Genomic DNA, 16,323 nt, shown 5'->3' with positions numbered 1-16,323 from the left:
TGGGCAGGTCTTCTATGGCGGTTGGCCTGAGTCTGGTTGGTTCTGGAGGTCTGGATTAGGGTCTTCCTGACCTTGCTCCAGGTCTTGCGACACCGTCTCACATATTGGTTGACCGAGGGCACCCCCGCGTCCTCCTCCTGGTCCAGGAACAGAGGTGGCTGGAACCCGAATTGGCACTGGAATGGCAACAGCTTGGTGGCCAATGACTGCAGGGTGTTGTGGGCGTACTCTGCCCATGGCAGCCAGGTGCTCCACGATGTCGGGTTATCCATAGCCAGGCCTCGCAGGGTGGTTTCCAGGTCCTGGTTGAGCCTCTCCGTCTGGCCATTGGACTGTGGGTGAAACCCAGAGGAGAGGCTGGCAGTGGCTCTGATGACCTTGCAGAACCTGTGCCACACTCAGGAGGAGAACTGGGGCCCTCGGTCTGAGACAATGTCCTGCAGGAGACCAAAGACTCGGAAGACATGAGTGAATAATAGCTTAGCAGTTTCAAGAGCAGAAGGGAGCTTGCACAGTGGTAAAAAGCGGCAGGCCTTGGAGAATCTGTCAACTATGACCAATATGACAGTGTTACCTTGTGACTCGGGGAGACCCGTGATGAAGTCGACTGCCACGTGGGACCAGGGACGCCGGGGAATGGTCAGAAGATGCAGGAGACCCTGGGGGTGCTGTCATGGGTTCTTGCTTCTGGTGCACACTTCGCAGGAAAGGACGAATGACCTCACTTCCTTCTCCATGCTAGGCCACCAGAAGCGCCTTCTCAAAAAGTCCAGGGTCCTTCGAGCTCCCGGGTGGGCGGTGAGAGGGGAAGAGTGACCCCACTGGAGAACCTTGGCCCGGGCTTGATGTGGGACATACAAGAGGCCCGGTGGCCCCGTCCCAGGACCAGGGTCCTGGCGTTGGGCTCGTCGGACGGCCTCCTCAATACCCCAGTGGACAGGGGCCACAATCCGGGACATAGGGATAATAGGCCCGACTTCACTCTCCCTGTTAGTGGCAGAGAACAGCCTGGACAGTGCATCAGGTTTGGTGTTCTTGGAGCCGGGGCAGTACGATAGGGTGAAGTCAAACCGACTGAAAAACAGGGCCCACCTAGCCTGTCGTGGGTTCAGTCTCTTGGCTTGCTGGAGGTACTCCAGGTTCTTGTGGTCCGTCCAAACCAGGAATGGATGTTGCGCTCCCTCCAGCCAGTGCCTCCACTCCTCAAGGGCCAGTTTGACCGCTAGCAGTTCTCGATCCCCCACATCGTACCGGGACTCCTCAGGACTCAGGCGGTGGGAAAAGTATGCGCAGGGGTGCAGCTTTCCTTCCGAACGTTGAGAGAGCACCGCGCCGACACCACTGTCCGAGGTGTCCACATCCACGATGAATGGTTGGGAGGTGTCCAGGAGGACCAGAATGGGTGCCGTGCAGAAGCGGTGCTTGAGGTCTTTGAACACCTTTTCCGCCTGAGAAGACCAGACATAAGATCCACCAGTCCCTTTGGTGAGGTCCGACATGGGTGCTGCTACAGAACTAAAGTTCCTGATAAACTTGCGGTAGAAGTTAGCAAATCCTAAGAACCGCTGAACCTCTTTGACGGACTTGGGAGTGGGCCAGTCCCGGACAGCCAGGGTCTTGGCTGGGTCCATTTGGAGTTGGCCTGTCCGTACAATAAAACCCAGAAAGGAGACCTCGGGAACATGAAATTCGCATTTCTGGGCCTTGGCGAACAGATTGTTCTGTAGCAGCCTCTGGAGAACCTGGCAGACATGGTGGCGGTGCTCCTGCATGGTCTTGGAAAAGATAAGGATGTCGTCGAGGTAGACAAAAACATACAGGTTAATCATGTCCCTCAAGATGTCGTTGATTAGGGCCTGAAAAACAGCTGGTGCATTGGTGAGTCCGAAGGGCATCACCTGGTGTTCGTAGTGCCCAGACGGGGTGTTAAAGGCAGTCTTCCACTCATCTCCCTGTCGGATATGGATGAGGTGGTAAGCGTTCCATAGGTCCAACTTGGTGAAGACGGTGGCGCCTTGGAGCAGGTCGAATGCTGTGGACATCAGCAGAAGGGGATATCGGTTGCACACAGTGATCTTGTTCAGGCCCCTGTAGTCAATACAAGGTCGGAGCCCCCCCATCCTTCTTGCCGACAAAGAAGAAGCCGGCACCAGCAGGTGAGGTGGAGGGTCGAATGAACCCAGAGACTAGGGCATCTTTGAGGTATTCCTCCATGGCCTTGCGTTCTGGCTGAGAGAGGGAAAACAGTCTGCCATGAGGAGGGGTAGTCCCAGGGACCAAGTCGATGGCACAGTCATAGGCCCAGTGCGGAGGAAGAATGGTGGCCCTGCTTTTGCTGAATACCTCCTTCAAATCCCAGTACTCTGTGGGAACTTGAGATAGCTCGGTGAGATCAGGGGGCTCGGCAGGAGACACAGAAGAGCTAGAGAGCAGACAAGTGGCATGGCACGCAGGGCCCCATTCCACAACCTGGCTTGTTACCTAGTCTATGCGAGGGTTGTGGCGGGTAAGCCAAGGAAGGCCTAGAATCACTGGGAACTCTGGTGAAGGAATCAGGTGCAGGGATATTTCTTCCTTGTGACCTTGAGACTGGAGGAAGACTGGAGAAGTTACTTGGGTGACTCTTCCATCACCTAAGGCTTGGCCATCCAGGGCAGACACAGACAGTGGGACTTCAAGAGGTGCAGCCGGGACATTGATACTTTGGGCAAAGTGAACATCCATAAAGTTTCCAGCTGCCCCGGAGTCTAACAAGGCTTGACAAGAGTGGACGGACTCACCCCAGGAGATGGAAACTGGGATGTAAACTCCTTGGCCAGGAAGTTCAGGAGAGAGGGTAGGCCCCATCACAATCCTCCCTCGGCTGGACGGGCTGGTCCTTTTCCTGAGAGTTCGGGACATGATGCTCGGAAGTGACCAGGCTTGCCACAGTAGATGCAGCACTTTTCCCTCCTTCTGCGCTCCCTCTCAGATGCAGAGAGGCGAGTATGACCCACTTGCATGGGTTCTGGACAGTCACTGGAGGAGGTAGACGGGCTCCAGGTAGAGGCAGGGAGGCCGGGGAGGCTCAGGACTTGGTGGCGTTCTCTCATCCTGTTATCCAGACGAGTAGAATGTGAGATCAGTGTTTCGAGGTCACTAGGGCATCCGATAGAAGCCAGACCATCTTTGATGGGGTCAGACAGACCATGGTGGAAGGCTGACACCAGGGCAGTCTCGTTCCATCCACTTACTGCTGCGAGCGTCTGGAACGAGATGGGGTAGTCTGCGACGCTTCCCCCTTGCCGGATGGACATGAGCTTTCTGGCTGCGTCGTTACTGATGTCTGCTTGATCGAAGACACGAAGCATCTCCTCAGTAAACAGCTGGAAATCAGAGCACTCGGGTCCCTGTCTCTGCCAGATAGCAGTGGCCCAGGCCCGCGCCTTACCAGCTAACAAGGTTATCACAAAGGCAATCTTGCGGCGATCCGTAGTGTAGGTGGTAGGCTGAAGCTCAAAGGTGAGTTGGCACTGGGTAAGGAACTCTCGACACTCACTGTGCTTGCCGTCATACCTCTGTGGTGCAGGAAGGCTGGGTTCGCGAGGTGAAGAAGGCAGCATGGCAGGAGGCACTGGAGCAGGAGCGGAATCAGGCGGAGGAGATGGGGGCAGAGAAGTCAGCTGTGCCAGGGTTTTCCCAATCTGCTGAAGCAGTACCTCGTGGTGAGCAAGGGTCTCACGTTGGCTTGCGAGAGTCCGTCCATGAGTGTCCATGGCGGATCCGAGGCATGTTAACGCAGCCATCATTCCCTGAAGGTTGGCCGGGTAGACAGATAGACTTTCTGTTAGGGTTTTGCTGGGATTCGAACCTGGTTCGCTGGTGTGATAATCCAGCAAACCCCCACTAGACCACCAGGGGGATGACTCAAGTGCAGAGGCGTGAGGCGGAAGTAGAAAAGTATCAAAAAGCTTATTTACAAAATGTACAATCCGTGGCAAAAAAACAAAAGTAATCCAAAAGCTCAGAAGATAAAGGGAAAATAAAAAATATCCAAAAGTTCAAAGTCCAAAAATAAGAAAAGGCAAAAATGCAAACGCCCAAAAGATCTCAAAAATCGTACAAACAAAATACAAAAAGTTTCAAAAAGAAAGCAAAGTACAAAAACCACAAAGACACGGGCAAGGAACATGGAACTAGCACTAACAGGCATAGCATAGGAAAAAGACTCCGTGACAAGGGAACAAACAGAGGGGTATATATACACACACTAATTAACGAACAGGGTGGGGCAGGAAACAGGCAATGAAGACAAACACAAAAACACAGTGGCGGCAACTAGAGGCCAAAACAAACATGACAAGATGGAAATAACAGTGGCTTCTAGAGGCCAAAACAGTCCCAGTCCTAACATTTATATTGTGGGGAAAATAACCAACAGAGTTTGTGAGAAAATATTGCAAAGAAAAATAAATGCAGAAGTGGGCAGAAGGGGATTTATGTCCTCAAAGACAGATAATAATTATTGCCCGAAATTTAGTCTCTAATTCTTGTTATGAGTTTCTCTAAATGTTTAATTCCCTCTATTATTGATTTATAAATAATGGAAGTTTTGAAAGACCTTTCTGTCATGGAAAAGATTTGTTCCATTAAAAAGCCTCACATTCTCTCTGAGATGAATCTCCTCCTCATGATTTAAATAAATTTTAAATCCGTTCTCCTCCCATCATCAGCAGATAAGCAAATACAAGCATCAGGGCTGGATATCACTCAATTTATGTGCTGTGATGGTTTCTGTACAACTTTGGAGAACAGAGAAGACCCCAGTACAAACAACACACACCATGTTCTCTCCATCTCTACTGCTCCTGCTGGCAGCTGCTTCCTGTGAGTGCTTTATCAGATTCATTCATATACGACAATATCAATAAATGTGCAGCATATATTGTGTGAGAAATCACCATGTGTTTTCCTCCACAGATGTGCATGGTGAGGAACTGACTCAGCCTGCTTCCATGACAGTCCAGCCAGGCCAGAGTCTCTCCATCCACTGCAAGGTTTCAGTTACAAGCAAAGGTACATCTTGGATCTGACAACCTGCAGGAAAAAGTCTGGAGTGGATTGGACACATCTATAGTGGTGGGACTCTGTATTCCAATGAGAAGCTAAAAACTAAGTTCAGCATCTCCAGAGACACTGCTACTAACATAATCACAATTCGAGGACAGAATCTGCAGACTGAAGACACAGCTGTGTATTATTGCGCTCGCTCTCCTCAGTGAAACAAATCAGCAACATCCCTGTACAAAAACATCTCATCCAGTGTCCAGTATAACAGATTGTCTTCATGGGGTTGCCTTTGGCTGAAGTGCCCTTGAGCAAGGTACCTAACCGCTCCCTGGGCATTGTACTATGGCTGCCCACTGCTGTGAGTGTGTGTCCGCGTGTGTTCACTGCTTCAGATGGGTTAAATGCAGAGGATGAATTTCACTGTGCTTGAGTGTGCATGTGACAAATAAAGGCTTATTCTTATTCTTCTGTTGAAAATGTCTTGTAGATCTGAGTCAAACTAAAAAATAAATAATCCCACAAATTACAACAAGTTTCATGTAAATTATTTTTAAGTAGTTTGTAGCATAGATTTTAAACCCCTGTGTGACATCTCCATTATTGCTTCACATTCTGCACATTATTATAATCACATCACGAACAAGAACTTGTTATTCTGTAGTATCATTCAGGAACAATAATCACCTCAACCAATCAGAGTTTGTGTATCATGTGTGAGAGAGTGTGAGAGCATTTTGTCATGACTTTGAAGAGAAGTAGAATTTTTCCACAATCATGATCCCAGTAGGGCGGCACGGTGGTGTAGTGGTTAGTGCTGTCATCTCACAGCAAGAAGGTCCGGGTTCGAGCCCCATGGCCGGCGAGGGCCTTTCTGTGCGGAGTTTGCATCTTCTGTCCGTGTGGGTTTCCTCTGGGTGCTCTGGTTTCCCCCACAGTCCAAAGACATGCAGGTTAGGTTAACTGGTGACTCTAAAGTGAGTGTGAATGGTTGTCTGTGTCTATGTGTCAGTCCTGTGATGACCTGGTGACTTGTCCAGGGTGTACCCCACCTTTCGCCCATAGTCAGCTGGGATAGGCTCCAGCTTGCCTGCGACCCTGTAGAAGGATAAAGCGGCTAGAGATAATGAGATGAGATGATCCCAGTATCCTCAAGCATTGATAATAATTATCATTCTAAATTCAGTATTTAATCCTTATTGCCTATATCACTGATCCTTGAATATTTGATTGAAAATTGTAGTATTTGATAAAGAGGCTTCTGTTCCATGAAAAGCCACACATTCTCCATCAGATGAATCTCCTCCCCATGTTTTAAATACATTTATGTGGAGCATCCATGATATAAGTGTCTGTGTAAATTATTTAGAAATGAAAATATCTTAGAACAAGCGCTGTTCTGTCAACCTTGTCGCCTAATCTACTGTCAGAGCCGCTGTTCTGAAAATGTGAGGGTCTGCAACATCATGCCCACCATACAGATCAGGAAGTTCCCCAACCAAAAGCCCTGGATAAACAGTCAGGTATGACACATGCTGCATGCTCGATCTCTTGCATTTAGATCAGGCAATGAAATGGAGTACAAAGCGGCAAAGTATGGACTGAGGAAAGCCATTACAGCGGCCAAGAGGGAGTACAGAGAGAAGTTGGACCGCTTCTATTCTACTGCTGACCCCGGGCGGATGTGGCAAGGCCTACAGCACTTCACAGACTTCAGGACCACCACCAGCACCATCAGCTCCACAGACAGCCTGCCGGTATGACCTCAACACTTTCTAAACCCACTTTGAGACCTCCAGCTACAGCACAGAGAGGAGGCACACACACCTGCAGCAACCAACCCCCCCCCAAAAAAAAAACCACCACCACCACCACCCACAGTCTCATCAGGCCAGGTACACAAAGCTCTGAGGAAGATCAACCCCAGGAAGGCAGCAGGACCAGACAACATCCCTGGGAGGTCCCTCAGAGTATGTGCCAATGAGCTGGCTGATGTTTTCACTGCTATCTTCAACCTTTCCCTCAGCCAGAGCACCGTTCCCTCCTGCTTCAAGACCACAACCATCGTCCCTCTTCCCAAGAAGAGCCCACCCACCTGCCTGAATGATTACAGGCCGATAGCACTCACTCCAATCATCTCAAAGTGCTTTCAGAAAGTGGCCCACATTCAAAGCAGTATACTGGACCCCCTGCAGTATGCCTACAGGCCCAACAGGTCCACCTCAGATGCCATCGCTGCTGCCCTCCATTATATCCTCTCCCACCTGGAAAAAAAATACTCCTACATCAGAAGACTCTGTTGACTACAGCTCTGCCTTCAACAGGGTCATCCCCCACAAACTCAACCAAAAACTGTCCACACTTGCTTTGCACCCTACCCTCAGTGACTGGCTCCTTGACTTCCTGACTGGCAGGCCTCAGACTGTCAGAATTGGTAATAGAATGAAAGACAGCATTACCACAAACATTGGCACCTCATAGGGATGCCCCCTCAGCCCCATCTTCTACACCCCATTCACCCACGATTGTGTTGCCTCCCACAAGGACAACATCATCCTGAAGTTTGCGGACGACACCGTAGCGATAGGACGCATCACTGGTGGAGACAAAACAGCCTACATGAGGGAGGTGGCTAGTCTGGTGTCATGGTGTGAGGACAACAACCTCACCCTCAACATAGACAAGATGAAGGAGATGATAGTGGACATGAGGAAGGAGACGAGACCTCATCTGCCACTGTTCATCCGGGAGCTTGAAGTAGAGAGGGTGAGCAACTTCAAATACCTGGATGTTCACATCAGTGAGGACCTCACATGGACACCTAACGCCACACAGCTGGTTAGGAAGGCTCAACAGTGGCTGTACTTTCTGAGGAGGCTGAGAAGTTTGGTATGTCTCCCAAGATCCTGAGCAACTTCTACAGCTGCGCAATTGAGAACATTCTGACCAACTGCTTCACTGTGTGGTCTGGCAGCACTACGGCTATGGACTGCAAACTCCTGCAGAGAGTGGCAAAGACTGCTGAGAGAATCACCAGAACTCCACTGCCCTCTCTGCAGAACATTTACCACCACAGAGTCCACAGGAGATCTGCCTCCATCCTCAAAGACCCCACCCACCCCCAGCATGGACTGTTCACACTTCTACCCTCAGCCCGGAGGTACAGAAGTGTGAAATGCAGGACGGTCAGGTTAAAGAACTCTTTCTTTCCCACCGCCATCAGACTCCTGAACAGCTGACAGGAGTCGATAACCAGGGACTACCTCCCTGTAAACTGTTCTTGACTGTTTACATCTGTTTGCCCATGTTTGCACATGACTGCCCTTTTTTGCTGCTACGTTCTATCATTGCCTTATTTTTGTATTATACTGCCTATTGTGCACTACATTACCTTGATTTTGTAAAATACTGTTTTGTTTTTTGCTTTTTATTTTGCACTATATTGGCTTTACGTTGTATTATTTCTTCCACGTATTTATTGTTGTAATTTGGCACTCTTGGTGGACGGCGAACTAAGAATTTCATTGTGCAAGAGGATATGTTCCTTACTGTGCATATGACAATAAACACTTTGAGACACTTTGAAACTTGAAACTTGAATCACTTGGTCACAGAGATACGCAAGTGTTTAGTTTTAAAACCCGAGTCTTCAAGGTCATGTGATGCATTTGATGCAAATCCTTCACTGATGTCTCTTATATGAGGTTGGTGAGTGTGTGTGTGTGTGGTGAGGAGGAGAGCAGCTGAACAGTTTAATTCACTTCAGTTTTATCCCAAACAACGATGCTCTCATCAGTGCTGCTGCTGCTCACAGCTGCATTCTGTAAGTCTCCATTTTGGCTGAATGAGTTTAGATTTCATACCTGGTTGGGCAAATGATTTGATGATGTTTTATTGTTGTTGTTCTCAGGTGGTGTTGGTGCTGTGGAGCTCACTCAGTCAGCCTCTGCACTCGTGAAACCTGGAGAGTCGTTCTCCATCTCTTGTAAGACCTCAGCGTCGAGCTATTGTATTCACTGGATACGACAACCTGCTGGGAAGGCTCTGGAATGGCTCGGATATCTGTGTAATGATGGTCGCACTGATCTCAAAGATACAGTGAAGAGCAAGATCAGTTTCAGCCAGGACACATCCAGCAGAACAGTTTATTTAAGAGGACAAAACTCTCAGACCGAGGACACAGCTGTGTATTACTGCGCCAGACACACAGCACTACAGACTCCCTGCAGCCCTGTACAAAAACATCCCTGTTCATTTTCATCTCCCTGTAGTCCACTTGTCCCCAGGGACGCCTGGTATAAATGAGCTTGCAGGGCTCAGACCCCTCTCTGTTTCAAAGACAAAGGGAAATCAACATCATGTTTCATCTTTGACCTCAACTGAAATTATTTCTTGTCCTGAGCTGGATATACAGTTAATCCATCATGAATAATCTGTCAATCCATTCCATTCCAATCCATAGTTAATGTGAATGAGGTGAAGTGTTACTGCAGCATTCAGACTCTCCAAAGGCCAGGTGATATGAATATCACAGTTTATAATTTTAAGATAATGTCTGTCTTTGGACACTGAAAGTTTGGCTTTAACAGCTTTAATGATGATCATATTCCAGTTCTCTAAACTGCTCTGATCAGTTGGAGGTAAATCTCTTCATCTACAGATGTGACGGAGCTCAGAAGTTGTGCCTCTTGTTTCCTGGAAAGTATGTTCACTTCATTCAGTGCACAATGACAAAATAATCTCACAAATTTAGCTGTTTAAATTCATGCTCTGAGCAACACCAGAATGATTTGTGTTCAGGAGTCCACAAGACAACAAGTAACTGTGCTCATTAGTTGAGAACCAGCACCATTAGAATGAGGGGTTCAGTGACATACTGCTCTTCTGGACCGATAAATGAAACTTCAGGATTTGACATTGCCATCATAAACTTTAAAAAACATAAAATAGGATCTTCATACACATGAGATTGATCTCTGTCTTCATGCAGTTCTCAAGAGTGCAGTCTGACCAGGGCTGATAATGATATAAAAGCTTGTTTTTCTCATAATTATTATTGGGTGGCACGGTAGTGTAGTGGTTAGCGCTTTTGCCTCACAGCAAGAAGGTCCTGGGTTCAAGCCCCATGGCCGACGAGGGCCTTTCTGTGCGGAGTTTGCATGTTCTCCTCGTGTCCGCGTGGGTTTCCTCTGGGTGCTCCGTTTTCCCCCACAGTCCAACGACATGCAGGTTAGGTTAACTGGTGACTCTAAATTGACCGTAGATGTGAATGTGAGTGTGAATGGTTGTCTGTGTCTAAGTGTCAGCCCTGTGATGACCTGGCGACTTGTCCAGGGTGTACCCCGCCTTTCGCCCGTAGTCAGCTGGGATAGGCTCCAGCTTGCCTGTGACCCTGTAGAACAGGATAAAGCGGCTAGAGATAATGAGACGAGATATCATTTATTAGGATGGGGATATTGCAAAGAAATGTAGCACCCTGCCCTATGAACTGAGGAATCACCTTAACTATTAGGGTGGGCTCTAGGTTCTTAATTTTGTTGGTGTGTGGTGCCGTATTAACCTTAATAAAATGTAACTAAGGAGAAGACTCTCTTTTTTCTTCTTTTCAGAAATAAGGTAAGTGCATAAGTTATTTGGTGCCTCCACTTAGTAGAACTTCAAATTAAATAATGTAAAATCCTACGATGAATAAACAGAAATTCCTCCAAGTTTAACTTGTCTTTTTTTATATGAATAACGTCATAAATACAAAGCAAATTATTTCACATTTAACATAAACCCTTGTGTGCACACAACCCAAAAAAACAAAACGGTGCAGGCCTGAATCGTGGCTTGTGAGCGGTGAGGTCTTAAACTGGGTGACCACTTCACTTAAACAAGCGAAATAAAATGCAGTGAGTCGATCCGGTATATTTGTAACTGTTTGTACTCACAGTCTGGCCTCAGTCAGTTTGTATGCTGCTTGTCAGGAATGGGGATGAATGTTGTGAATGAATGAGGAGGGAGAGAGGAAAGAAAAACCCGGGGACTGCTGACTGGTCACACCCGCTGCCACTAGCCGCCACTCGCCGTTGAAGGTAAACAAAAAAAAAGGTCCAGGATGTGTGTCCTGTTCTGGATTCCCTGGCGAGCATATACACACGGCTCTAAATCACTCATATTCATAGTCTCTGTGCAATTCCGCGAGCTCCTTCCGAGTTCACATAGCATACTTCAGTACACACATTAAACACATAGAGTAACGTTAGGCTACTACATTCAAATGTGTGTAAAATCACTACTAGCCAGGGGTGTAGTGGGCGTGGTACACGGGGGTACGCCGTCCACCCACTTCTCCCGAGGTGAGATTAAAAAAAAAAAACTGTCATTCAATGGCCTGAGTTTATACGCTCTACAGTAAGTGACACGTGCCTTTGTGCTCATCATCAATGCCCCCCCATCGAACGTTACGTAAAATGTAGCGACGCAAAGTAGAATGCATTCTAAATGCAGCCGAGATATTAGAATTATGTAAACGGTTGACTCCGCCATTTTAATGGCTGCATGTCATGTATTTTGTATATGCAGGTGCCTCAATCGCGCCAGACTAAATGCTTGATTTATTCAATTGGTGCCTTTTATAATAAATTTCAGCCCATTGCTTGTTTGTATGCGATGTGAGTAAGTGACGTGACTATTTTTGAACTTCTGGACACATGCTGTAGCTGTTGCCACGGCAGTAAGTAGGCTAGTAAAAATATCGAATTCCGAATGCAGCTCGGCTCAAATGAACATGAATTGAACATGAACAAAGGTGTTTGTGTATCATAATTTCCAATATTTTGGCTTCACGCCTGATAGTCCATGTTAAACCTATGCAAGGTTTATGTTGGGTTCCAGCAGCAGAGTGGTGCTGTCTACAACGATGCATTCGGAAGGAGAAGGCGAATTTGTTCCTCTTTAGCCATTTCGGCATATTTATTGGAGACAAAATAAACCGTGGCTTTTCGCCATAACAGTTGGGCTGTACTGACAAACACGAATGAAAATTGCACACATAAAAATGTCTGAAAAAAGTGTCTTCTTGTGCCCTCTTGTGTTGTTAAAAGAATGTAACATTTATACAAATCATTCATACCAAACATAGGCGACCAAACAAAGGCTACCGCTTCTGACATGATATCAAATCGATGACGTCACGAATCGCGTACCCCCACTTTAAAAATCTCCACTACACCACTGCTACTAGCATGTTAGCACGAGCTAGATGCTCATCACGTTTAGCATTCATCATCACAAACAGTAGTAAAACAGTCCGTATTTACCACAACTTCCATAAACATTTACCTTCAGTACACCTTAGTATGCCCTGTTCCTCTGGTAAACTCTGCATTTAACACTGGAAATGAAGGCAATACTCGGCACGATAGCACACGCTACATCGCATGCGTTTTTCCCGCTCGTGTATCCAGTCTCTCTCTGTTGCTGTTCCCTGTACGTCCCGGATGTCCCACCCCCTTAGCCTGTTTGATTGGATGAGAGGTTTTCATAACTATGGAAACTGAGCAAACTGACAGGTAGAATAAGGATATGTTACAAAATGAGTACATCAGATGCCTATACACTGTAATAAACAACATTGCTTATTAACATATAATTCTCACATGTAATATCATCAACCATAGTTATTTTTAACCTTTTGTATGAAATATGAACTGACATGGATTTTATGTAATTATCTCAATCACAAAGACATGCATTTTAATGAAATTAACTTATAAACAGAACTTACTTATTACTTATTTATCTTTTTAGATGTTTTTTTTAATCTAGACAGGGCTACAGAAAGATTCACTGAAAGACAAATCTGTCATTTCTCTAGACACTTCCAGTAACACTGTGACCTTACGGGGACAGAACATGCAGAGTAAAGACACAGCTGTGTATTACTGCGCTCATTATCCACACAGTGAGACAAATCAACAACATCCCTGTACAAAAACACCTCAGACAGCATACAGTATAACAGAATGACCACAAGAGACGAAACTTATCCATCCACATCGAACTAAAAAATAAATAATCCCACAAATTACAACAGAGTTTCATGTTAATTTTTTTTATTCTTTTGTGGCGTAGAAACCACAGTGCTACAGCTCTAACACTGCTGCACATTTATACACGCTATTATAATCACATCTCTGTCAAGAACTTGTTCTACTGTTAGATCATTAAATAAGAATAATCACCCCAGCAAATCAGAGTTTGTGTATCATGTGTGAGAAAGTGTGAGAGCATTTTATCATGACTTTGAAGAAAAGTAGAATTTTTCCATTCTCATGATCCCAATGTCCTCAAGCATTGAGAATAATCATCATTCTTACATTCAGTCTTTCATAAAAACAAACCAAATTCAGCACCAAAGAACATTTTTCATCCTGATGATTAAAACCTGTCTAGGACAGAAACCAGCAGGCTGTTTTGAATGGATCAGCATCACAATATGCAAATGTTTCTGCCAAATTCCCCCCCCTTCCAACTACAGATAGAGAAATATCAGCCTCGGTCACTGTGGGTTCTGGAGAATTTAGCACTGCTTTTAGTTCAACGATGTTCCTTCCATTTTTGCTGCTGCTGGCAGCTTCATCCGGTGAGTTTCACTTCAATCATGAACACGGTGCTTATAGCTCTGCAAACCATCTGTAACACTTTTTTTTTTTTTGGGTGGTGAAACATTGAAGCACTGGGACAGGCGGGTTCACTGCAGGGCAATTTTTATTTCAGCTTTTCAGCTTTTATGCTGATTTCACATCCAAACACAGCACACAGGGAGGCACTTTCTCCCTCCACATCAGCCCTCAGCTGACACTGAAAGACACACACACACATATATATATATATATATATATATATATATATATATATATATATATATATATATATATATATATATATACGGACCAGTAATTTGACACAGGTGTGATCATTTTGCCACTGACCTTCCCCGGCCTCACCCTCCAGTCACAAACTGGGGCTTGACCACGCCCCCGCTGCCACACCCTCTCAGTCATAATTTTCTTTCCATTGCAAGAAACTAAGTTTGAATAGTTTGTGCTATTTTTAGAACCATGGCATCATCCGACCCTTACAGAAAAAACACATGAATTTCCCATGTATTTCACAAGTGATCACATGTTACCACATGTGGAATACATGGTATCAGATTTTGTAACGTGTTACCATGTAGAGCACATGTGGAAAACATGTTACCACATGTGTAAAACATTCCCACATGTGATTCACATAAAATTGGGCCAAAACCACGTTTCCCAAGTGCAAATAACATGTTTCCCATGTGCAAAACACATTTTCCACATATTTCACATGTGAGAAATCACATGTGAAGTTCATGTGTTTTTTCTGTAAGGGGAATAATGTGGAGTAAATTATTACAACAAAACACTAAAAGTGCAGTTTTGTTGTCTGTCCTTTTGTGTAATTTGTATTTGATCAGAAAATGTGTCATTAGTCCACTGACTTTTAGTTTCTCCTCCAAAGGCATTCTGGAGAAAAAGGAAGGTCGAGTAAATCATCCATAAATCTATTCTCTGCCATCAAGAAGCTATTGAACAGCCAGAGAAAAATAATGCAGCTGCTTCTCACCAATAGAAGTGAAAATTATTTTCCTTTTTTGACAAACAGTCAAACTTAGAAAGTTTCCTGCACCTTTGGTCTTGTAGTTTCTCCTGTATATTTATCCTGCAGCCACATTAGAAATGTCTGAACATGATGTTTTTCTTTCAGCTTTATGGCCTGTGAGGGGCGCTCTTTCTCTATTCACACAACATCTACCCAACATGCTGAGCTTCAAAGGACTGAGAGAGTGGAATAAATATGAGAACATGTTCTCCTGGGATTTACATTAAAGTCATAAACTCTAACTATAACATTGTTATGAAGCTAAGACCTTACAGATCGATTATAGCAGTGTCTCATTAAACCAGGCTGCAGAATCCACACTGTTTGGTGAATTAGTCAGTATATCATCAGGAACTCTTATATTTTGTGAATGTGTACGTGTTTTTCCATTTGCAGGAAATGCCTCATGTCTTTAAGCCTGCTGTGCCTTTATGAAAGCTTCAACACTGTCATGCAAATCAAACCCCCTATAAAATATTTGAGGTGCACTCAAGAGAAGTGAGGTTCCAGGTTCAGGTTCCACTCAAACCATGGTCTCAACATTTCTACTCCTGCTGTTAACAGCTGCATCTGGTAAGTATGTGGAGAATTTTGGAGAGAAACAGATAATTGTGGACATATTTCCTTTAGAAAGAAGGCACCTGAATAATTGTTTGTTGTTCACAGGAATTAAATGTATTGAACTGGTTCAGCCTGCAGTCATGGTGGGTAAGCCTGGAGAATCATTTTCAGTCCCCTGTAAGATCACTGGATACTCAGCCACAAGTTCCTGTACTAACTGGATACGACAGGCATCAGGACACGCGATGGAATGGATCGGCTGGTACTGCAGCTCCAGTAATACTGGCAGCAAAGATTCACTTAAGAGCAAGATCCGTTTCTCAGCTGAGGCTTCCAGCAACACTGTGATTTTACACGGGCAAAACTTTCAGACTGAAGACACAGCTGTGTATTACTGCGCTCGTTATCCACAGTGAGACAAATCAACAACATCCCTGTACAAAAACACCTCATACAGTTTACAGTATAACAGAATGTCCACAAGATACAAAACTTATCAATCCTGTTTCACTGATACTTTCATATTTGATTGAAAATTATAGTATTTAATAAAGAGGTTTCTGTTCCATGAAAAGTCACACATTCTCCATCAGATGAATCTCCTCCCCATGTTTTAAAATAAATTTCACTGGAATGAAGTTTTAATCAAAGAACTGTATTCAAATTATATTCTTTCAATATTCGTCAGATTGAACGTTTCATTCATTTGACAGAATATTTCATGAAGAGTGAAAATAAATGTGTAAATGTTTCTGCACCTATAGAGGGCAGTATCTCACTTCTCCTGAGGTTAAACTCATGAAACTTGATTTTTTTTTTTTTTCTGAAATGAGAAAAGACACAAGTATTATCTCTCAGAATTAGGAGCAGAGACATCGTCTCAATAACAACAGCAACACTCAACATATTAATTCAGACACTTTCAACATGTATATTATAAACACTGAAATAAACAGTGACTCAAAACATTTCTTCATTCTATCAAATATGTTCATGAATAATTAACAACCATCTCTAAAGTGAAGGAAATTACTAAAT

At 45.1% G+C, this 16,323-nt stretch overlaps 1 gene segment (V, D, J or C); it reads left to right on the top strand.

Annotated features, from left to right (window-relative positions):
- The first annotated feature begins 8,829 nt into the window (after nucleotides 1-8,829).
- Nucleotides 8,830-15,159, top strand: LOC132869002 (Ig heavy chain V region PJ14-like). The segment is given in 3 exon segments: nucleotides 8,830-8,869; nucleotides 8,957-9,279; nucleotides 15,121-15,159. Coding segments are annotated over 3 exon segments (402 nt in total).
- Nucleotides 15,160-16,323: the final 1,164 nt, after the last annotated feature.

This window comes from Neoarius graeffei, chromosome 20 (genome assembly GCF_027579695.1).
Source record: "Neoarius graeffei isolate fNeoGra1 chromosome 20, fNeoGra1.pri, whole genome shotgun sequence".
NCBI classification, from domain to species: domain Eukaryota; kingdom Metazoa; phylum Chordata; class Actinopteri; order Siluriformes; family Ariidae; genus Neoarius; species Neoarius graeffei.
Note: the sequence above shows the minus strand (reverse complement) of the source record. Positions and strands in the feature narration are given on the sequence as shown.